This window comes from Emydura macquarii, unplaced genomic scaffold (assembly GCF_026122565.2).
Source record: "Emydura macquarii macquarii isolate MOO-44397 ecotype Brisbane River unplaced genomic scaffold, CSIRO-AGI_Emac_v2 contig_1644, whole genome shotgun sequence".
NCBI lineage: Eukaryota > Metazoa > Chordata > Testudines > Chelidae > Emydura > Emydura macquarii.
Window position 1 is genome coordinate 25430122 of NW_027131781.1, and position 23618 is coordinate 25453739.

Consider the following 23618-nt stretch of genomic DNA (forward strand, 5'->3'; position numbering starts at 1 on the left):
CTAATGAGTTCAAATGAAGAAGATCAGAAATATTTATTATAGCAGTGCACAGGAGACCTCTACCTGACACACATACAATGTATTTGGAATCCCACCCTGATTAGAGTCTGAAACACATACTCTTGACTTCCCTGCACTGAGAGAGACTACTGATTGAGGTTGGGCCCTTGCCAGGTTTAGTGGAGCACATTTATCATGCTCACACTGGTTCTACACCATTCCAGACACAGACAAAAACAGACTGTTCTCTGTGAAGCAGTTTGTCTAACACCCAGGTCAGAGTTGGTCAGAATTTCTACGTGTGTTAAGGAGGGAAACTGGTCCGTGACTTTCTCCCTAATCTTCTAGGCTTCTCTCTTGGGATTACAATAGTGCTAGTCTCATTCAGTGAATCAGGCAGCGAGTTTGGCATCAACGTATGATTAAATACTTCAGTCAACGCAGATGCCAGTTTCTCTGATGTGGTTTGATGGAATCCAAAGGGGAATCCACCCAGACTCACCGCTTTCTTGGTGGCCAGTGATTAATTGCACAGCCCATTTCCACCTATGTGATTTTTCTTTCTGACAGTGTTCCTTTAAGGAACTAATTGTAGTGAAAGACACAGACAGAACAGTGTAAGATCTCCAGGACTCTGGCATCACTCTTCATTTTGCTTGCCCTATTATAGATTTTTACTCGCAGGACTAAAACTCAGACTTCATACCTTCTGTGAAAACCTCCACACACAATTAAATTATTTGTGATTCTTCATATTGTGTAATTACAGCATATTTATATACAAACCATTAAACAGCACCCTTCAGTTTTAATTAAAAACTTATGAACCAACTGGAGTGGTAGAGAGAAAGCTCAAAAAGCTCCAAATACAGGGAATGAGATATCAGGAAAAATGATTCCCAGAGCAGCAATCATCCTCTAAAGAGAGGATGGCAGGTGCCAAAAAGTACATTATACTGTAAACACGGCTACAACAGGCCTTCAATTTGACCTTTTACCTGCCCTCACATTTTCTCCCACCATGCATCTGCACCAGCCGAATGGGGGACCTTAATTTTTCCAGTTTGGAGCGTTGATCAATGGATGGCTAGGCATTCCTCTTGGGAATAGATTCACAGATGCCTCCTTCCCCCAGGCTCTCAGCTGCTGACTTCACTGGATGAAGAACTGAGGCAGCACCATGGCCCCATTCAGTATGTTCATCTCCCCCAGCATCTCTGTTCATCTAAGATACTCCTAGCCCTGCTCCATTTCACCTTCCCTTCCCTCTCCTCTCCCTGCAATGAGCTTTGGAAGCCAAGCTTTAGTGCCTTGAAGTAAAACTAGGAGGAAGGCCACCAACCACGACAAGAGGCAAGTGAACAGGAGTCACAAGGAGATGGGGAAGAGAGAACCACTACACAGAAGACATGTTAAAAGATGGGGGGACAAACCCAAAATCCCAGGACATGAACTCTGGGGCAGGAGGAGACAGTACAAACAGAGGAGAACTTAATTTCAAAATCAGGATTTATTATTAACTGTAATTGTATGCAACAGCACCCAGAGGTCCCAATCAGGGTCCCATTATGCTAGGCATGGTACACATGTGATAAAACTATTATCCTTTCCCCAAAAGCTTACAATCTAGAGGTATGGAGAGAGACAGCAGAGAAGATAAACAAAGGAGGAGGAGGACAAGATAACAGGGAAGCTATCCTGTTTATTTATAATAAGCAGAAGTCTTAGTATGCTCATTTCCCAGCCATCATCAAGTGGGGACTGCACCCAAGTTTCTCACAGCCGCTGATTTAACTACTTATTGCAATAAACTAAACCAATAGCCAGAAGTAGTTCAGAATTAAAACCTCTCCATTAAATGTTTTAATCCTCTCATTTGAGTGTGTGTTTGTGCATTTGATTCTGCCTTGAAATTAAAGCCCTCTGTATATTACTGTACTGGCTCCAACAGCACTTCTGTATTGAAAAGAAACTTGGCAACTGCACTACAGACCTTGGAAAAATCCAGATGGGTTAACACTTAGTATACACTTTGATACCCATATATTTTTTTTAGCAAGAGAAAAAGTAGTTCAAAAAAATGGATCAGTTGTACAACTACAGAGAACAGGTAACACTCAATTTGGAAATGGATTGAATTGCTTTTTGCCCAGTTCTAACTAAAAAGGCGACATTTTAAAATAACCATGCAATCAATGCTTAATAGGAGCTTGGGCTTTTAGGTATTTTTAAAATTAAGAGAAATTGCATAATAGGCAAAGTCCATCCCTCCTGTAACTACTTTTTTTTGTTAATGGGGTTATAATAAGAATGAATTTGTCCCCAATGCATCTCAGTTTGAAATTCTAGCCCCACTGAAGTCAATGGGAGTTTTGCCATTGACTTCAGTGGTGCCAAGATTGCAACCTGAATGTACAGAATAGTTCTTTTGTCAGAGTCTTTTTTTATTATTTTAAAATCTTAGCTGCCAACTGAACTCATGCCAATGCAGGGCCCAAGCATAATTGTTTTGGGCCTAGTACCAACTTGTAACACGGGCCCTCTCCCACACACATACCACAATCCCTCATCCCATACATACAATCTCAAGAGCCATGAACATTTTTTTCCTCATGGTAATGGGGGTTGCAGCCTGGGCCTGGGACTCCGGGCCCCGGTAAAGTGTACCCTTTTTCCCCCCCATGTGGGGGCCCCGCGCCATTGTATGTGCATGCAGTGACATGGTGATGTCCACAGGAGTCCGTGGAGGACATGTTGAGATATCAAAGTAGAGTAACACAAGTAACATTGCCCTCAGTGGCAAAAATTAAAAATAAAAAAGTGGCAAAAATTAGTTCTAGTGGAAGGTGCCTCAAACCAGTTCTGCAGGGAATGTTAGCAGTGAACGGAGAATTCAGTCCCCATGACCCATTTAATCCACCTTTGCTGCAGAGATTACAATTAATGCCACTTGTAGCAAGGTGAATCCAAGCTGACCTTAAACAGAGTTATCTGAGGCTTTTATATAGCACTTGTCACCATGGCAGCCAAGTGCTGCACAAAATTAATGACAACAGAAACCTTAAACAAAGAGGTGGTTTTCTCTCTCTGCTCCCTGGGGGCAGACTTTGTGTAGGGTGTTTCTTTTTTTAAAATGAATTAGAGCACTGATGGTATGGGAAGGCTGTCAAAAAAGATAAGTGCTCTACTTTGATCTGACCATAACCAGAGTCGGGTGGATGGACCAGCTCTGTGATAGGTCAGTTCAGTCACCGTGGCCCATTCGTCTCATGGCCTCTCTACTGACATTGCCCACAAAGAGGAGGGGGGCGCGACTAGTGCAGTTGCGATGTTGACATATTACACGTCAGTAATAAAAAAGGATGCCAGAATCCAGTGTTTGGGGCATATTGACCAATTATAAAGAAGCAAGCTTCTATTCATACAGACACCCTTCCCCACAGAGGGATCAAACATGGTGGAGGAAAGAAATACATACATGCTCATTTAGAACATTAATATTATTTTTAAACTGAGTTTGGAATGTGGCAGTAATTCCATAAGCGTTCTGAAATTCAAGAGATGCTCCAAAGCCTTGTAGCAATAATTGTAATTTCTTAATCTACTGGAGCAAGACAATGGAGCTAATATTTTTTTCAGAATTGTCAAGTAGTTTGGGGACTGTTAACTAGTGGGCAGGACTGTGGCGATATTCCAGATTCAAGCCTCTCGCTTTCATTGCCATGTTTATTTAAATCCTGGAGGGGAAGAGGGTTGCAAACATCTGTGCATTTCTCCTTCTTGCTTCAGCTTCCAAATCTGCCAGTGCAGTGAATTTTAAAATAATAATGGTAATAATGGTAACAAAGATCTTTTAAGAAACGTTAACATAAAATAATAAAGCACAAAGTCAAAGAGATATAACAAACTCCTCAAACATCCAGTGGATTGCCTTCCCACCAATAAAGTACGAAAGGTAGACAGAAAACAATTTTTGAACCCTTAAATTGAGATTTTTAGATTTAGAATCAAACTACTGCTGTGCAGGTGGTGAATATTTTGGAAATCTCTTGCTGGGCAAGTAAGCAGATGGATTTAACACAGAGATTCTGCTTCTCACCCAAAGGTTTATATTCAGGTTATAACAATATAGAAAAATCTTTAAAAGAAAATGAGTACAATAACATTGCCCATGATATACACAGACTCATCTTTCGGGGTTGAGGACATCATAACCAAAGGCATACTGTCTTCAGAAACTCATTAATGCTGTCAGAAAAATACTTCAAAATAGAAAACCACTGAACAGGGCATTTTAGATATTGCATACCACACACAGAGTATATGTATATTTATATATAAAAATGACACACACAATGATTATTCAAATGCACACACATGACAAGACAGATCTTTTTTAAACCTTTCTGCTCCCCAAACTGTAGCCATCCTCTCTGTTCCCTTCCCCCTTCCTTCTTTTCTGCAAACTGCTGCCAGAGCAGCTTTAAATCAAACGACAAAGCTGTATGTTTTTTAGTTATTTACAGTCAGCAGGGGTTAATAAAACTCATCATATACAATTCTGATACTGACAAGAAAGCCATAATTCAGAGCTGTGATCTCACTATCATGTTTTAATAGCTTCACTATACACAAAAAACTGGAATGAAACTAAAAAATAAACAGTGTTAAACAAAAAGCAAACATTCCTGACTCTACACCTCCCCCTAGTGGAAAACCAGCCAAAGTTAAATACAAGAGCTTTCTGTTACTGTAAAATTGTATCTTCAAACTCCTTCAGTACGCTGATGAGAAAAATTGGAAATTTGAAGAATTTCTATTGTTAGTGTACTCTGCATAACTAACAAAGTATTATCCCAAAGTTAAATAGTCTGTGTCTCATTTAAGAGTTACAATTCTGATTTACTTCAAATAAAACTGGGTTTATTTGTAATTTGCAAATAGCACCATGGATTATTTTAAAAGGAATGCTTGGCATTACATTTGTGTCATGCTAACATTTCACCAATTAAAGATGAACAGGGAGGGTCTGAAAATAACAACAAATCTGTGGCCACCTAGGACTTACAGTTGCCACAGCCATTTTGAAATTCATGACATTAGAACTCAGCAAAAATAGGACCACTTGAATTACTGAAGAATCTCCATTAGTTGTTTGCAGTATAGGTCCCGAGAAATTCTGAAATCATTCAACAAAAGGCTGTGGCACACATACTACCCTGTTTATTAAAATACAAAATACCATTTCAGATCCAAAAACATTAACAGAATACATGGGGAAACTAAATTACAAATATATGCATCTTATAATAAAAAATCTGAAAATTATTTGCTCTTTTATTTTCCTGCCAGGACCTGAGTTCATAATTCTGTGTTTGCCTGCACAAGCCAATGAGATCAATAACCACAACTGCAGTACAAAGAGCTGCAATCTTATCACCGAAACCTGAACTTGAATCTTGTCAGGTCAGAAAAATAAGAATCTAAAATAAACATTTGTATTGTTTTTAAATGTTAAGTTAATCAGAAAGGAGAAATGTCTTCTAGCATGACAGTTAGTTCCCACCACTCTTGAGGATCCTCTAAATCCTGAGCTCAGCCTTGAAAATTTCTCCTCCTCCTATTTAAATCATTAAAGTACACCATCTTGCTAGCCAAGAAATGGATGGAGCACCGATTGGGCTTCCCTTTTGGTCAATGGTGTTCCTAAATTGGACAGAGAAGAGGGGTCACTGCTGAGTATTCACTTCCCATTTATTTCATCATGAATAAATGAGACGTGATGGTACAAACATCAAAGCAAGATATACTTTGATGTGAACAAGCATCCAAGTATATCTTGCTTATGACTTTTCTTTATAAGTTATTTGCTTAGGCCAGTGGTTTTCAACCTTTCCAGACTACTGTATTCCTTTGAGACTGATCTGTCTTGCGTACTCCAAGTTTCAACTCACCTAAAAACTACTTGCTTACAAAATCAGACATAAAAATACAAAAGTGTCACATCACATTATTACTGAAAAATTGCTTACTTTCTTATTTTTTCCATGTAATTACAAACTAAAATGATTGGAATATAAATATTGTACTTACATTTCAGCATATAGTATATAGAGCAGTATAAACAAGTCACTGTCTGTATGAAATTTTAGTTTCACTGACTTCACTAGTGCTTTTTATGTAGCCTGTTGTAAAACTAGGCAGGCAAATATCTAGATGAGCTGATGTACTCCTTGGAAGACCTCGGTGTACCCCCAGGGGTATGCGTATTCTGGTTGAGAACCACTAGCTTAGGCTATGGCCACATTACAGCTTAAGTTAACACAAATTGTGTTGCTCAGGGGTCTGAATTAGCCACCCCCTGAGCGACATACCTTAAGCGCCAATGTGGACAGCACTATATTGGTGGGAGAGCTTCTCCCGCTGACGTAGTGATCACCGCTTGTGGGGACTGGAGTAATTAAGCCGATGTGAGAGCATCAGTGCAATTGTGCTACTGTAAGCTCTCTAGCATAGCCATAGCCTGAGACTGTGGTAGTACTTATACTGTGCTATGTGTTTTCAGAGACATAAGAGGATACAGTGCCTGTCCCAAAGAGCTTACAATCTTAAAGACAAAATAACTGGACAAAGGTGGAGGGAAGGGGATGCAATATGCATGCAGAATGGATGCTGTGTAGTTGTAGCCATGTTGGTCCCAGGAAATTAGAGAGACAAGGTGGGTAAGCTAATACCTTTTACTGGACCAACTTCTGTTGGTGAGAGAGACAAGCTTTTGAGCCCCTTGGAGCTCTTCTTCAGGTCTGGGAAAGGACCTCCCAGCATCACAGCAAAATGCAAGGTGGAACAGATTATTTAGCATATGCAGTTAGCACATACTGTAAAGGACCATTCAAGGTAAGTGGTCCGTTAATACCACTGCAGTGGTAGCATCATTATTTTTGTATTTACTTACATAAACTACCCCAACTTCCCTCCAACACATGGACTATTAGCTGACTAATTTACTGTAAGTTTCCCAGCAGAAATGGGTCTTGAAGAGGATTCTGAATTATCAGAGGGTAAGTGGCCTGGTGCCTTAATTCAGAAAGAGTATTCCATGCATGGGGATAGTGTACAAGAGCCAGAAACTGGCTATGGGAGAAATGGATGAACGGGGCAACAAAGCCAGCATCACTAGCAAAGTGGAGGTCTGAAGAGAGATATAAAGAAAGACAAGGTCAGCTGAGCAAGGAAGGCAAGAGTTACACTGGGCACTGAAGGTAGGAACAAGAAACTTGATGTGGTGGTGGAAACATTAGAAGAGATAGCTTAAGAGGCAGTTGACATTGCCAAGCACAGAGCAAGGAGGATGATCTTAGCAGCTGTGGTTTGAAAGGACTGAAGGGGAGGCTAACTGGGTGTTAGGGAGACCAGAGAGGAGGAGGTTGCAGTTATGCGGGTGAGAGGTTTAATAGGGCTTGGAAGACAGCTTTGACAGTCTGAAGAGAGAGAGATCTTAGAGATGCTACGAAGCAAAAATGGCAGGATTTGGACCCAGTCTGGATGTGAGGGAGGGAGCAGTCAAAAATGACTTCCAGGTTGTGGGCTTCAGTGACAGGGGGATGGTAGTGTTGTCAATAGTGTTAAAGAAAGAGGGATGGGGAGAGATTTGGAGGAAAAAATAGAGTTCAGTATGACCATGTTAGTTTAAATTGAGGAGATGTTCAGGAGGAGATGCCAGAGAAATATGATGAGATACAGGACTGGCTGGAGGGAAACAGGTGAAGAGTGGAAAGGGAGATTTGTGATCATTGGCATAAAGATGGTAGCTGGAGTTGTGAGATTTGATCACCCAAAGAAGGAGAAGAAAAGAGGCCAAGGACAGCCCTGAGATCCCTATGGGCAGAGGAAGAGGAGAGCAGGGCCTATACTATAAAGATACTGAAAGTATAGCTATGCAGGGGAAGAACCAGGAAAGGAAAACAGCACAGAAGTCAAAGAAGAACAAGCTAGCAAGGAAGGAAGGTATGATCGAAAGTGCTGAAAGAAGAAGAGAGGTCAAGGTTGAGGACAGAGAAGAGGTCCTGTGGTCTGGCCAAGAAGAACTTATAAGAAATTTAGGCAAGAGCAGTTTCAACAGAGTAGAAAGGGTGACAGGCAGATTGGTGAAGATCCAGGATGGAGGTAGAGAAAGGGAACTTGAGTCAACAGTTAGATAGCATGTTCGATGAGCTGTGGATTGTGGGAGACAAGGTGAGAAAAGGTGTAGTGTTTTTTGACAAAGAAAATGACAGATTTGAAAGAAAAAAGCACCAATCTGTAGGGAATAAAATCTGCATGGTCTGTAAATCAGACACAGGGAGATGGAACTGGACAACTAAGTACACTCCCAGGAGGCCGCATATTCCTTTTCAGGATTATTTTTGCAATACTGATTCCAAAACTCATTAGCTATAAAATCCTGCCTGAAGAGTGGCTTGAAATGGAGATCACCATATGAAACCACACCAGCAAAGGCAGACATCTTGCCTGTTCAAAGCTGGCAGTCTTCACTACCACCTTACAGTCAGACACTTCCTATTAAAAGGGAAACGCTGTGTGATAATGGCAGCGGCACAGACTGTGCAATGGGATCAGCATTAAGGTCTAAGTGGTACAGTTTTGGACATTAATATCAAGTAATAGATGATTACCATGTAAACCCCACAGCCCTCTTAAAAGAAACACCTATAACCCTGAATAGATATTACTAATGTAATCTGCATAATTGACTTATTATTTATAGTAGCAAGAGTACTGGATTTGATCAGTGCTGCAGAAATTTCCAATCAAAGTCTCTGTTCCCTTTTGGAAAGATTCATCCTTTGGCCTGAATCCTTCTAGTGCCTGGTTTCTGCTGAAAGGTGTTTTTGTGTGGCAGATCGAGCTATAGCCATTAAGCCATTTTTACAGTTATGAAAAAAGAAACACTGAAGAAAAAAGCAGAGAAATAAGAGGTGTGGTAACTAAAAAATGACTTCTCTGAAACTTCACACCTGATATGTAAACAATCCCAAGTAAACTATACTTGCTTTGCTAAATATAAAAAAATAAGCGTAACAGTCAGGTTTGGCAATGATGCCTATAGTTTCTGGTGTCTACACTTTCCATTACAAAACCTAGTTTTAAGTTGTTTATAACTGTGCCAAACTTTAAGCATTCCAGCTAAAGTTTTCCACGTCACATGTCTGTCTGAGGTTGAACTTTTGCCTGAGCAATCCTTTTTCCTCCCCCTTGTGTGTATGCATTACGACATAGTCTTCAATGGCATGACTGCATACAACTTTTTCCTCACAAGACATCTGCCCCATTCAAGTGCACAAGACAGATAGGGCTCAGGCAAATGAATCAGGACTGTACAGCAAATAAAGCTGTCTACAGGACCCCAGCCTCATTGGTTGCAGAACCTGGAAGGTATGTAGTGAATAAGGCAGGAAACTACAGGAAGAGAAAGGATGGTCTCTTTTAAGACATTTCAGTGCAACCCTAGAGAACTGGATGCTATCCTTGACTCTACCACAGAATTCTTATGTGATGCTGGCCAAGTTGCTTAAACCAGACTTTTCACAGGTAGTCAGCAACTGTGTATTCTTCATTTTCTGGGTGCCCAACCTGAGACACTTGGTGCCTGATTTGCAGAAGTGCTGAGCACTCACAGCTTCAAGTGAAGTCAAAGAGAGCTCTGTTGTGAATACATAAAGCACTATAAAAATACTACAGACTCTAAAAAATCAGACCATAGACATCTCAAGTTGAGCACCCAAATTAGAGGACACTTGACAATTTTGGTATTCATCTCTCTGCAACACTGCTCCTTCCTTGTAAAACAAAGATAACGCCACTCTACCTAATTGGTATTGTGAAGATAAATTCTTTAATGTTTGTGAAGCTCTCGGACACCTCAGTGATGAACTCCGTAAAAAAGCCTAAGAGGATATGAATAATTCTGTATTCAAAGCAGAATTTGGATGGTGTAAGGTAAATAAGGTTTGGGCCACACACTGAATGATGAGGATAAAATATTGAATAAACTACCCATTCAGGGAGCACCACTGTTTCTCTGCACTGATTGAGGTTGAGGACATGGCCAAAAAACAAAATAGAATCGCGTCATTAAAGACCGTATCATAATGCATATGTACAAGAGGGTAAATTACAGTTGCAGAAGCAATCTTAATTCTGGCATTTCCTAACTTCCTTGCAACCTTAATGTTCTCTCAACATAGGGTTTTTTGTTTTGCTTTCTATGTAATTTAAATAAAGTTGTGAATGTTTGAAAATGCAGGCTTGAGAATGCACAAGGGGAAATGTTGTTTGCTGGTAAACGGTACACATAAAGGTAGATGTAAAACTGGCAGAGTTTGTAAATTACACAAGGGAATTTTCTTGGGATTAAGGATTTTTCAAGGAGATTGTAAACCTGGGAGACATAGGCTCCTTCTTTATGCCCCCTCATTTTTCTCATTCCTAAAACAAAAAACTCTAGGACATCAAATCAAATAAATTCATAAAGAAATAACTTTATATTAATTCAGCAATGGCAAAGTTGCACACTTAAACACTCAAAAGACAAGAAATCATCCATAACTCTGCAACCTGATGCTTATACTCTTTGATTATATGACAACATGTTATCTAAGATTAAATTTTATCTAAGGTTGTAAAAATAGGAAGCCCTTACATGACACTTCTCAATCTTTATCTAACTATACCTCATAACAGACCTGCGATGTAGATAAAGGTACTCATTTTTACAAATTGGAAACTGATGCAGAGTAGCTAAGTGAGTTGCCAACAGCTGCAGAGTCAGGATTACAACTCAGAACTTTCTGATTTCCAGTTCTGTGCTGAAATTTAGGCAACACGAACCTCAGTAGAAAAAAAATGTATGATGCTGTATTATTTGATAAATAGTGCTTGATCATGTAATTACAGATTTTAATGTGCTCACGCAAGAACACAGAGGTGTATTGGCACATTCAACCTTCATTTTGACATTCCCTGACTTTTGAGTGCTTTACGTTACAATCATGACTTGTTTGCATTTAAATCTATGATAAAACCTACAGATTTACTGTAGTCAGGAAAATGCAATGAAAATACTAGAGATAAGAAATATTCTACCAGAAAAAAAAATTAATTTAAATCTCTATTCCACATTAACATCTACATCAGACATGGGATCAAAGTGCACACTTTCAATAAGAAGGTTAAAAAAATATTTCATATAAATTATACATTGAAGCATTTACTCTATTTAAAAAAAAAAAAAAAAAAAAAATTCCCCTCCAGGATTATTAGGTCCAAATGGGCCAAAATCTTACTTCATTTTGTAACTCAAAATAAATTGAATAATAATAATGCTGAGCTCTTATGGAGCACTTTTCATTATTATATGTCAAAGTGCCTTTCAAAAGGTGGTCAGTATTATTATCCCCATTTTACAAACAGGGAAACTGAGGCACAGAGTGATAGTGATTTGTCCAAAGTTACCCAGCATGTCAGTGGCGAGCCAGGAATAGAACCCAAGTCTCCTGAGTTCCAGTCATGTGCTCTATTCCCTAGGGCCTAGACCAAGACACTGTGTTTTGCAGAGGCATTTCTTTCTGACATTTCTTCTAAGAAGTTCTTCTCTATTTAGCACGCTTAAAAGAATCAATTAATTTAATTCAGGGTGGTTGTTTTTATCTGGATTTTTCAGGCAGTTTCATTCTCAGAACTTCAAAGGCAGCTTTGAACTTGGCTCAAAGAATGGATTTATATTAATTTGGAAGTATTAGGAGTTCAGAAATGACCAGTTCTGCAGTGTACAAAATCAACTTATCAAGATACTGAACAATTAGTGATATTCACAGAGTTTGATCCTTTAGAACATTTCCAGGAATAGAGATTCCCATCCACTGATCTGCTGAGGTGGCAAGTACCTGGAGAGAAAGTCAAATGCATCCCAAGGACAGATCATAAACTTCAAACACGTGTCAATTTCTGCACAAGATAAAGCTCTTTTATTAAGTAAAAGTTAAGACACACAGAGTGTGTACTTTTTAGTTTTATTACTTATCTGCAAGAGTACTTCACTAGCTATTGTGAAAGGTAAGTACTAGAGAATGTGGGGCTTGTACTGTTGCTTGTCAAATCTGCAAGTGTGATTCCCAATAAAAATATATTTTTAATCATTAACTATTTCCTCCCCTTCAAAGACCAGCTCCAAAAAATAGTGGGCTATCAATACTGCTATGTGTAAGGCCCTACTTAACTTGTGATATTGCCGAAATTGCAGATTTTACAATATTAGGCTTCCTCTACAATTTTGATAGCAGGAGCCCCCGCTCTCAGCCTGGGCAGCCAAAAGCGGAAACTCGCAGAAAAGCATTAATAGACTTTATTACTGCATTACCATTATTACTTTCCCGCAAATTTCCATGGCTTGTCCTCAACTCAGCTGCAATTTTTGGACAATCATCCTGCAACTCAAGTAGAACTTTAGCTATGTGTTAAACGCTGACACAGACAAGTCAGCTGGACAAAAAACAACAAATTGCTTGAGAAAATTTCAACACCTGTGTCTAAAAAGCAAACTATATTCTGACATATTAGCATTCGCTGTGGCAACTTTTTACTCTGCATGCTGAATATGTAACAGTTTTAAGCCAAACATAGGGAGAGTTACAGTACCAATTAATGTACAAGTAGTCTTAAAATTGTAGTTTTAATCATTTTTCATTATATGTTTCCTATATTCTCATTAAATTTATCTATAATAGCTAGCTCCTACCACACTGTGTTATTACTCACACATAGGACACTGGGTCCTAATGTTTTTCTCTCTGATAAACTTATTTCATCAATTGTTTTAACCATAGCGCAGTAACTTGCTTTGTCTCAGTGATGGAGAATACATTAAACACAGAACGAACTTCAAGTCCAGTATGGTGGTTCTGTGAGGTGTTTTGAGTAGCTGCTATGGTAAGTTGTATAGTACAGAAACATTATTTATCTAATGAAAATAAGATAGATTCACAGGACTTGAAATATCCAGAAACATCATTTATTCTAAAGAAACATTGTTGTGACATACCCAAAGCATATAAATAAAATTAGGCCCCAATTTACAGGAAAGCCATGCAGCAAAATTTAGCATATGCTCAGTGTTTTGCTGAATTGGGGCCCTAGTGAGTGTCCTGGTCCCTATGCGTGAAGTTTTGAAACACCCTAATGTTAGTTAAGGATGCTAAGTAACAATCCAGAAGTTACCAATTTCCCTGAATCTAAAGGGTTAAAATAGTTATTTCTCTCTACACGTTTTTGGGTGCTGAGGATTTTTTTTTATTAGTTTGGAGTCCTTGTGAAAAAAGGATGCTGAGAAAGCCCTAACTAGTGATTCTCTGCTGTGATGAGTATGCTATAAATCCCTACCTGGCTAGATTTTATTGCAGCAAACTTCCCTACATTGCTATGCCCACACAACTTGGCTGTACCTGCAACGCCATCTGCTACTCCTTTAGCAGCAACGGTTCAGGGCTTAGTACTAGATTATAACACTACTGCTACCCAGAGCTGCCACAGGTGGTTGAACATGAGATGGGGCTTGGAGTTGGCACCGGCTCCTCATACACATACACGGTCCCTGGAGCTGGGGAGGCACAGGGCACACTCATATAGTGTCCTTAATCTACGGTGTCCAAATGCTTTGCTAACATATGTGAAACCCTATCTCATCTGTGTGCAGTAACTAAATATTAGACCCATTCTGTAGATGGAGAAAACAGAGAGGTGAGGTGATTTGCCCAAAGTCACAGTAAATCAGAAGCAGAGTTAGGAAGAAAGCCAAAGTCCCCTACTCTAACCACTAGAAAACGCTTCCATAAAGTATCAGAAAGGCTAAAAATTGGGGGAACACTTCATCTTTTACACCCACTTCTCCCTCAAAATTCATAAGGGAAAAATTTCACTTAGAAAATGCTCTACATGAATCCCATTTTGAGTTAGCACAGCTCAAGGAGGGCATCTATCCAACAACCTGCTTCTTCATAATGCAGCAGAAGTGTATGCTCAATATTCACTGTGACATTAATGGATGTATACTGTATCCAGGGCCTAAGCATAATTTTTTCACGCCCAGTACAAATTTGTAACACGGGCCCCCTCCCCCACACATACTGCAATCCCTCATCCCATACATACAATCTCATGAGCCATGAAACATTTTTTTCCTCATGGTAATGGGGGTGCAGCCTGGGTCGGGGCCCCCGGACCCCCCAGACTCCTGGTAAAGTGTACCCTTCCCCCCCCATGTGGAGGCTGTGACTGTATCTACTGCATTCAAAAATTAAGCAGGTTCCCGTTTAAAGCTTTTCTACCCTACTGTAAAATGCCATTGATAGATCTGAGCCAAAACCTGGGTCTAACGTTGTAGGACTCAAAATGTATTTAAAAAGTTAATCCATAAATCTATCAGCCATGACTAGACTAACAGGAAAGCCCAAACTTTCTTTTCTAAATAACCTTTTCCATGACAAAAGGAACGAAATTGGAGTTATGTTCTGTAAGATCAACAATACACACTGGGAAAAAGTGCCTTCTTCAATATAGTATTATCACTTACTGTAAAATGATTTGATTGGAGTGCTTGAGGAAAGGAAATTGGAAAGATGGGAGCCAGTCAGTTTCAATTCAAAACCAGTAAAGCATTTCAGAAAATATCTGATTAATTTAAAATGCAGTAGGGAGATTAAAATCCAATCTCAGCAGGCTGATATTAACTCCACCCTGATTCAAAGAGCAGGGCTCTCTTTATTCTACCACCATTTGCTTCAGAAAAATAAATAACAAAGAGTTATAGATCTTGATGTGGCAACAAAGGGAATTGATTTTCAGAGCAGCTCTCCCCATAGGGGGTAAAGGACAAAATAATGAATGGTTTTAACTAGTAACATGTCAGTTCCTGAATAATGGTTGATACTGAGCTGTGCTCTGAGGGGTTCACTTCCTACCAATCTCTTTGTGGTTAGATTTAGAGATTTCTAACCTGATTCCTGCACTTCCTCCAACCCCACAATTCACCCCAAACCATTTATACACTCACAGAATGCTCATCATTTCCTCTCTAGATTGAACTGTCTGCAAAAGAGACACCCTTTAATCTTAACCTTCAAATCTTCAGCTGTCGAAGAGCCATGTGACAGGTTAGCCGTGACGGGCAGATAATTCAAACCACAATTCTATCTTTCAGCCCAGGGTAAATCTTTTGTAAAAGGGACCTAAAAGCAGGTGGAAGATGTTGGTTCCAAGTTTCTTACTGCTCCTGTCTTGTAGCACAAGTTTGCAAAGACAGGAGCAAACCTTCCACTCTGCATCAAAATGAGTAAGCCATCGCAACACCACCGAGGGGAAGTCTCTGCATTCTAAGGTCTGTAGTAACGGTATTCTCTGGACCATTATCTAGGTCTCTTGCACACTGTATGTAGAAGTAGCTAATTTATAACCAGCTTTTAAATTGTTTCACAAATGTGATTCACAATTAGGAAAGAAAGTTTAACAGCAGTCTTCTACCCAGCACAAAGCAAGTCAATCTTATGATCTCAACTCAGCATATTAGTCTTTCTCTTTTAATAATAAATTATAATAATATTTAGCTCATGTTGAACTTTTCGTAAGTAAAACTCAAAGGAGAGACCCCCATTTTACAGATGAGGAAACCGAGGCACAAAAAGACAGGGACTTGCCTAAGGTAACATATCAGGCCAGTGGCAGAGATGGGAATAGAACCCAGGTTTCTTGCATCAAAGTCCAGTACTCTGTCCATCAGGCAACACTGCTTTTAGAAGGCATTGACAGTCATGCTGCATATATTGGTATGTAGAAATCTATTCAGAGAAGACATTATTTCAGTTCTTCCTTTGTGGATCTTTAGTCCCAAATAGATGCAGCCAGCAGCCATTACTCTCTGTGAATGTGTGTGTGTGTGTGTGTGTGGGGTGAGGGGACTGTGCTCTGATTTCCATTCCCTGCCTCTGCTCTTTTGGAGAAGCAGATTTGCTCAGCCAAGTTCCACTCAGATACTAGGAGTGCCTCATTAAAAAAGTGCACTGCTTCCCATAGTGCTTTCCCCTGAAACTTTCCAAGAACTGTAGCATACCTGAGGAGCAGCTGCCTTAAGTGGAGGGAAAAAGAAAAAGATTAGGAAAGATGTCAACAAATTGGAGAAAGTTCAGAGGGGAGCAACAAAAACGAGTAAAGGTCTAGCAAACATAACCTATGAGGAAAGATGGAAAAAACTGGGTGTGTTTAGTATGGAAAAGAAAAGACGGAGCGGGACATGGTAACAGTTTTGAAGTGCGTAAAAGGTTATTATAAAGAGGAGGGTGATAAATTGTTCTCCTTAACCACTGAGGATAGGATAAGAAGTAATGGGCTTAAATTGCAGCAAAGGAGATTTAGGTAAGATATTAGGAAAAAATTCCTGACTAGAAGGATAGTTAAGCATTGGAACAAATTACCTAGGGAGTTTGTGGGATCTCTGTCACTTAAGGTTTTTAAGAACAGGTTAGACAAACGTTAATACTTATCCTGCTTCAGCGCAGGGACTGGACTAGAAGACCTATCGAGGTCCTTCCAGTCTGCATTTCTGTAATTCTGTGACTGTCAGCTCATGGATGAGAATACCTACTACAGTAGGGGCAGGCTTAGAGCAACAGAGCAGAAAGTAAGGTCACTGTTCATGCTTGCAAAATACTTTCCCCATAACACGTAAGAATTCACTTTCACTGAGGTGACATGGTCAGGATGCAACATCTCAGCTACTACTACCTGATAAATCCAGTCACGTGACTACTATATGGCCAACTGAGAGAAAACTTCCCCATGTGCACTTTACTACTATAATGCCTAGAGGCCCCAACCGAGATCAGGGCCCCAACATACCAAGTGCTGAATAAACAGTTTCATTCCAAGGCCCTGCCCCTGCAAGCAGCTGCGTGCAGGTGGATACCAGAGCCCTGCTGATGTGAGCCTACAGTAAGGCTCCATGTGGGCACAGAAGTTCACCCAGGCAGAGCAGCTTGCAGGTCTGGAATTAACAAACTAACTATTTTCCATCAATTTATAGCTCTGCTTGCACTGATGTTGATTTAATTGTATTTTTACATTTTATCTGAAAATAAAACACACATCTAAAACAAGAGAAACTGCCACAAGGTAAATTCATCTTTTATACTCGTGTATCTTGACAGTGCGCCTTTAAAAAAAGTGTAAACACAGCTCTTTATAGAGAAAAGCTTATGCAAATTTCTCTAGGCCCTTAATTTAAACTATCATCTCCTCAATTGAACTAGAATAAGCTTCTTGGTTAATGCAGGAGCATCATCAAGAGACTTTAGTAAAGTACTAGAATGAATCACTGAAGAGGAATACAGCTCTGCTCCCTCTCCCCCAATTCCTCTCCCTAAGAGTACACACCATACTAGCCTCTCTCCCTTCCCACCCTCACCATCGCACACACACAAACGGTACACACTGGTACGTCACTTCCCATTACAAATCTTGCTCTTGCCCTCATTTCTTTCCAGAGATTAGCAATCAGGCCAATCAGATAGGCTTTTGCTCACCACACTAAAAGCAATACAGGCAAACAGTATCTGGCAAAGCATGGAGCCTTCCAAAGTTTTCCCCTCTAATGATACCTCAGCCATGTCAGGTATTGCAGAGAGGATGTTCACCTTAGTTCAAGGGACACCGCCAGAATGAAAAAAAATCTGCACAGGCCTGCATACATTTCGTGTAACTGCTGAAGTCAGAGTTACATTGATGTGAAAAGGAGAATAAGGCCTATTAACAGTGAGCAGAGGATGTTCCTGTTTCTCATCAGTCATCACTTAGCCAAGCTACAAATATGTTGGTCTGGTGTCTTTTCTCCCAAATGCATTGATCCAGCCCTATAATCAGATATGAGCAACAAAAGTAAATTCCCCCTCATTTCTCAAGATCTTCAATGAGGTCGCCAGAATGAACACGTTTCAGATGTGTTCTGACCCAGAACCACAAACTATCCACCTACTTGTTGCCCAAACAATGCATTATAAAGTCCTATCTGAATCATTGGTTACTGTCACCACTACATCTCTTTCATTATCACTGCTCCAAGTGCTTCCCTGATTTGAATTTGCACTAAACTTTCAGCAAATTTCTTAATTATTATAGAAATCATTTCCAATTCCACTTTAAGTACATACAAAAGACTGAATGGTGTTGGGTCTTCCGGGACTAAGAGGTAGCCCCTCAGTTTGGTACAAAGAGTAGTCTTCTAAATACAGCAACAGCAGCAAAATTCATAGAATTAGTATGTAGACTTTTCAAGATTTCAGAGAGATTCCCCTAAAATATTTATTAAATAGCACATGGTCAGGGTTACACAGAACAAAAATCCCACCTGCCATAATGGTGGTCCCATCAAAGAAGTCTTAACTGCTGGAGCTCATCTTTCCCCAAACAATCAATGTAAAATCAACACAAAGAGAAGCAAGGCACTTGACTGTCATTTTACTAACCAAACCGATGCAAGCATGCCATCTTCTACCACAACCCATCTACACTGGTTTGTTAGGTTGATGGCAAGATATTTTTTTCTTATTGTTAAATTTACACATTAATTATGCAGGGATGGATTAATAGATCTCAACCCTGCAGGAAAGGGCCTGGAGGCAACGGTTTGTCTCTTGACAAACTTCACATCAAATCTGTGGCCCACTACAGTTGTTATTTTTAGAGCACTCTAAGTGTACAGAGTGCTTTAGAAACACACAGAAAGACAAGGCCCCCCACCTGTATGTAATTCATACAAACATGATATAATGCACACAAGACATTGCAAAATGTCTCAGCTATGGGGGCATCATGGGTGAGGAGATCAGGGTGGAAGGCTTCACAGAAAAGGATGTGAAGGAGCAGGTAAAGAACATAGCACACAGGAAGTGGGAGGATCAGCCTATTCAGGAAGACGTGGGTCTGTCATTTGAGGAAGATACAGCCTTCATTTGCACCCCAGAAGAGATGGCTGTCAGGGCAAAGGCATTTTGGGACTAAGCTACTTTGATAGAGACCCTGCAGCACTAACAGTCTCTCCCTCTCAGCTCTATGTGAGAACTGCTGTACAGAGGCTTGGACTCAATGCACAGATCAGCAACCTTAGGTCTGGGCTCTGAAACCACAGAAAGTATCTAGATACGTATCCTGTTCTGTCCAGTGCTGGAATTCAGCTGACAAGACTAGACAGCCTCCTTTCATTTAGTCTGACCTCCTCTCAGGAGACACACAATGGCTTCTCTGAACTTCTGAGCTCAGCTATGGCAGAATTCCAATATAACAAATGAAGAGCTTTGTCTTTAGAAGCTAGCGGTTATGATGCATTATCCTGCTGTCTTTAAGATGGCAAGTAAGTGCCCATTTAGAACTCATATTGTATCTACACCCTTTAAATAGAGAGCCAAGAGGGAGGATGACAGTTAGCACTAAGGCTGTCTCCATCATAAGGAATTTAGAACTATAGCATGTACTTCCAAGAGAGAGGGGGGCAGAATGTATCCTGATAAGCAGGCCAGACATCAGTGATGTGTTGGAAGCAAAGCACAGTGCTCCCTGACTGAAATTCTCCAAAACACAGGCTGCTTCTGAATTGTCTTAAACAAGTGGTGGGCCATTTTGGAGTGCAGTATTAATTCTCTCACTGATTTCCAGACCAAATTTGCTCAGTTTGCAAGTAAAATAATATTTTATCTGCTAGCTCCACAAACCCCCTTAAGGATCTGAGAGTCAAGTTGGGTTTTCCCCCCCCATTTCAGTCAGCATCACCAATAAGAGGTTCTCCACTTAAATATCACAGCGAGTTTGTGAGGTGGGCAGTTAGAAAAATCATTTAACTTCCAAACTGAGGAAATTTGATATGAAAAATCAATGAAACAATGAATCTGGAGCTCCACAATAGCATCTTTAGGGTAAGACATCATGTTAAAGAATCCAAGAATTTATAGAATCTGTAATGAGCAAACCCATATTAATCAAGAAGGAAATGAAAATCAAACTGCAGAGCAGCCAATAAGTATATATTTAATAAAATAAATGATTTCTTAGAACATACATACAAGTGGTTAAACACCAGATGGTGCAGTAAATGAATATACTAGTTTTTCACCTCTGGAAATAAAAGTTTCATATACAGGTTGAATCACAAGTGAGAGTAAGTTTAGTAGTGGACATTTGTACTTCTCAGACAGCTGTGCACGTTACAGAGCAATCTTTTAAAGTTGTCCTAAGTGATACTATTGTAAACACATTCTTAAACAAACCTTTTCTTGGGCGGGGTTTCTGAGATTCTGTAGCCATTGGGAATGGTGAAGCCTGAAAGATAGAAAAGGATAGTGTTAATATGGCAAGGCATTTCCCCACAAAACCCCCCAGAAGGACAGCTGACAGACGTCAAAGCATGAAGCAAAAATAGCAGCATCTCTGCTAAACAGAATCCACCAGCATGATGCTAGTCATTTCTGTTGGAAGCTCAATCCAGATTTCTGCTATTTTGTAGAATGAGAAAAATCCTCTTATCTTAATAAGTACAAGTGTTTTTTTATTGCTGGCTAAAGTCAGTTTAGTTAGTGCACCTATATTTATTAGAGTCTGAGAAGTGAGAATTACATGGGGGTATAGTTTCCTTACTGAAAATGCAACCATATAAAAAGCTCCTTAAAATCAAAGAGGGAATGGCAGAAGCCCCTTACACAAGAACAAGGACTGCCCACAAAGCTAATTACAGCACTGTGGGTCTGAAATGGTTCAGGGGAAGGTTCTCTGTAGTAATGAGTAGTCCCATGAAACTCACTGGAACTACTCACATGAGCAAGGGTTTGCAGGATTGGACCCTTAAAGAGAGGAATCTTAACATGAACTCAGAGGCATTTGATTAACAGGGCATTTCAAAAGGCTCTCTGTGCTGTTCTGAAAACATCAACCCCCTTTCTATTCTTGGCACTGGCAGATGGAGGATACATTCTTAGCATCCCCCACCACTGAGAGACATCCACTCTCACTGCTTCTGATGCAAAGTTAATTGTGAAATTGCTGAGCCTTAGTGAAGAGATCTTTTCTAGAGAGAATATACACTATGATCATAGTAATGATTGGAGCAGACCAAAGGCCTACCTAGCCCAGACTTCTGCCTCTGACTGTGGCAAACAGTAAATGCTTCAAAGAAATGCCAAAGCCCTGCACACAAGACAGTTTAATTCCAAGCACGACAAAATCTGTAGCAGAACTAGGAGCACTGCTTGTAGCAGACCTGACAGATACTGTAGGTGTCCTGTTGACAGGGAAGAGGGGATATTTATTTTTACAAAGATCACAAAAATCCTTTTGCTATTCTTACATCTCACTCCCGCCATGGAGCTAAGGCTGGTATTCACAAAAGGGAAACATCCCTCAGCCACAAAAAGCATGAGTGACTCAAAATGGGTTTCTACTCTGAAAACTAATAAAAATAGCACTTTCCCACTAAACAGATCTACTTCTGGTGTGCATCCAGGATCAGATCCACTGTTTTTGGTAACCAAATCCTACAAGCCAAGACAATTGAACTAGATTCTATTCCATCTCATGCATTACCAACAGTTAAGGTTAAGACCAGCTTTCTGTTTAAAGATGGACTCCTCTAAGTGCTCTAAAATCTGCCTGGTTATTTTGATTGCCATGGAAATGGAAGTATCACATGGAGTCTCAGGGTTCTGTTAGTGACCGAATTTTGGAACCATTTGATCAAGAGGTTCTCAAGATACAGACCCTGGGGAAAAACAGTTTTCTTAACGTTGACACATTCTGGCAATTTGAAGTGTTTTTGTAGCCATATTGGTTCCAGGATGTTAAAGAGACAAAGTGGGTGAGGTAATATCTTTTATTGGACCATCTTCTGTTGGTGAAAGAGACCAGCTTTCAAGCTATACTGACCTCTTCTTCATTTTGGCAAGGTTTTTGGACAGCCCTAGAAGAATGGCTGCCATAGGCACCAAACCAGGGCTGAGATCATGCACCCACCAGCCTTTTGGAAGAAATCAAATTACAACATTATTTGAAAAAGAGTGTGTTTCTCCAGTTAGGTGCAGGTCAAGCAGTTAAGGCTCATGTACCTAATGAATTACACTAAGCAGGCATGGACAGAAAAATTAACAGAATGTGTAGCCTTCAAAGTTTACCACCACCAGGATAGCTCAAGGGATAAGTGGTAGTCCTTTGAACCTAACCCACTCAGCCAGTGTCAGTTTAAGCCCAATCTTGGGCAGAAATCTGGAAATGGTCACAGAGCATATTGCTTAAAATCTGGGTTTGGAGTTTTTTTGGAGGAGGTGAATGGAAAATGGAAAATAAAATTAGATATGCAAATACTTGATTCCAGTGAGGGGCATTTTAGGTGGTGGGGGTGGGGAGTGAGACTGGTTTGGGTCTCCATCAAGGGAAGGGAGATAAATAGGGATGGAGGATTCAGAGGAGGGACCCTGGGGGAGAATAGGAGCAGGGGTGCTTGTCAGCCCCACGTTCTACCTTGGTGTATGTGTGCCAGGATATGAGGGCTCCCATCCTCCTGTGAGCTGGGATATAGAGCAGCCTTGCCCCTCTGGTAGTGTCTGAGCTGCTCTCCCTGCCTCCCTTTGCTAGGATCTGGGGAGCCCCTACCCATTTATGGGGGTCTGACCCCCCCACACTTATGTAAGTCAAGTTCTGAAGAGGTCTTGCCTTTCTGGGAGTGTCTGAGTCCCCTTCCCCACTTCCCAGGTGAGCCAGGACCTGGTGTGCTTTGTCCCTTTGGGTGGGAAGCTTATTAAGCATGATCAGTCTATGCACCAAGAACACACTGCTGACACTGGGATAAGGAGCTGAGAACAGACATACGTGATACATACCTGAAACTCTCCAGCACTGGGAAAGGGGCATGGAAATACCCACTAATATGAACGGAGCAGTTAACATGCCACATAGCTATTCTTTCAGGCTGTATTAATCTGTTCAAAACCGTGTTCAAAACAAGTTTGGACAAATTGGGTCTAAAATCAACAACACTAGGGAAAATACTAAACTTAGGAAGGAAAAATCAAACGCTGAACAGCTGGCTAGATGGCAGCACTACTGAAAAGGATCTGGGGGTTATACTGGTTCACAAATTAAATCTGAGTCAACGTTGTTATACAGTTGCAAAAAAAGCTGGTATAACTCTGGGCGTATTAACAGGAGTTAATTGTCCTCCTTCTACTTTGCACTTTGAGGCCTCAGCTGAAGTACTGTGTCTAATTCTGAGCCCCTTTTTTAAAAAAGATGTGCCCAAATTGGAGAGAGTCCAGCGGTGAGCAACATAAACCTTTTATCATCTAGAAAACCTGACCGATGAGGACACATTAAAAAAAACTGGGCACGTTTAGCCTTAAGAAAAGGCGACTGAGTGGGGACCTGATAACAGACTTTAAATATGTTAAGGGCTGTTATATAGAGGACAGTGATCAGTTGTTCTCCATGTTCACTGAAGGTAGCACAAGAAGGCAGCTTAATCTCCAGCAAGGGAGATTTAG

At 40.4% G+C, this 23618-nt stretch overlaps 1 protein-coding gene across 2 annotated transcripts in view; it reads right to left on the reverse strand.

The window, feature by feature from the left end:
- The window catches only part of BBS4 (Bardet-Biedl syndrome 4), a 71951-nt gene that overhangs the window by 39561 nt on the left and 8772 nt on the right, over positions 1 to 23618 (reverse strand). For both annotated transcript variants that reach the window (XM_067555977.1, XM_067555978.1), the window contains exon 2: positions 20361 to 20412. In XM_067555977.1, coding sequence (XP_067412078.1) covers positions 20361 to 20412 — 52 coding nt within the window. The remainder of the gene's footprint in view (positions 1 to 20360; positions 20413 to 23618) is intronic.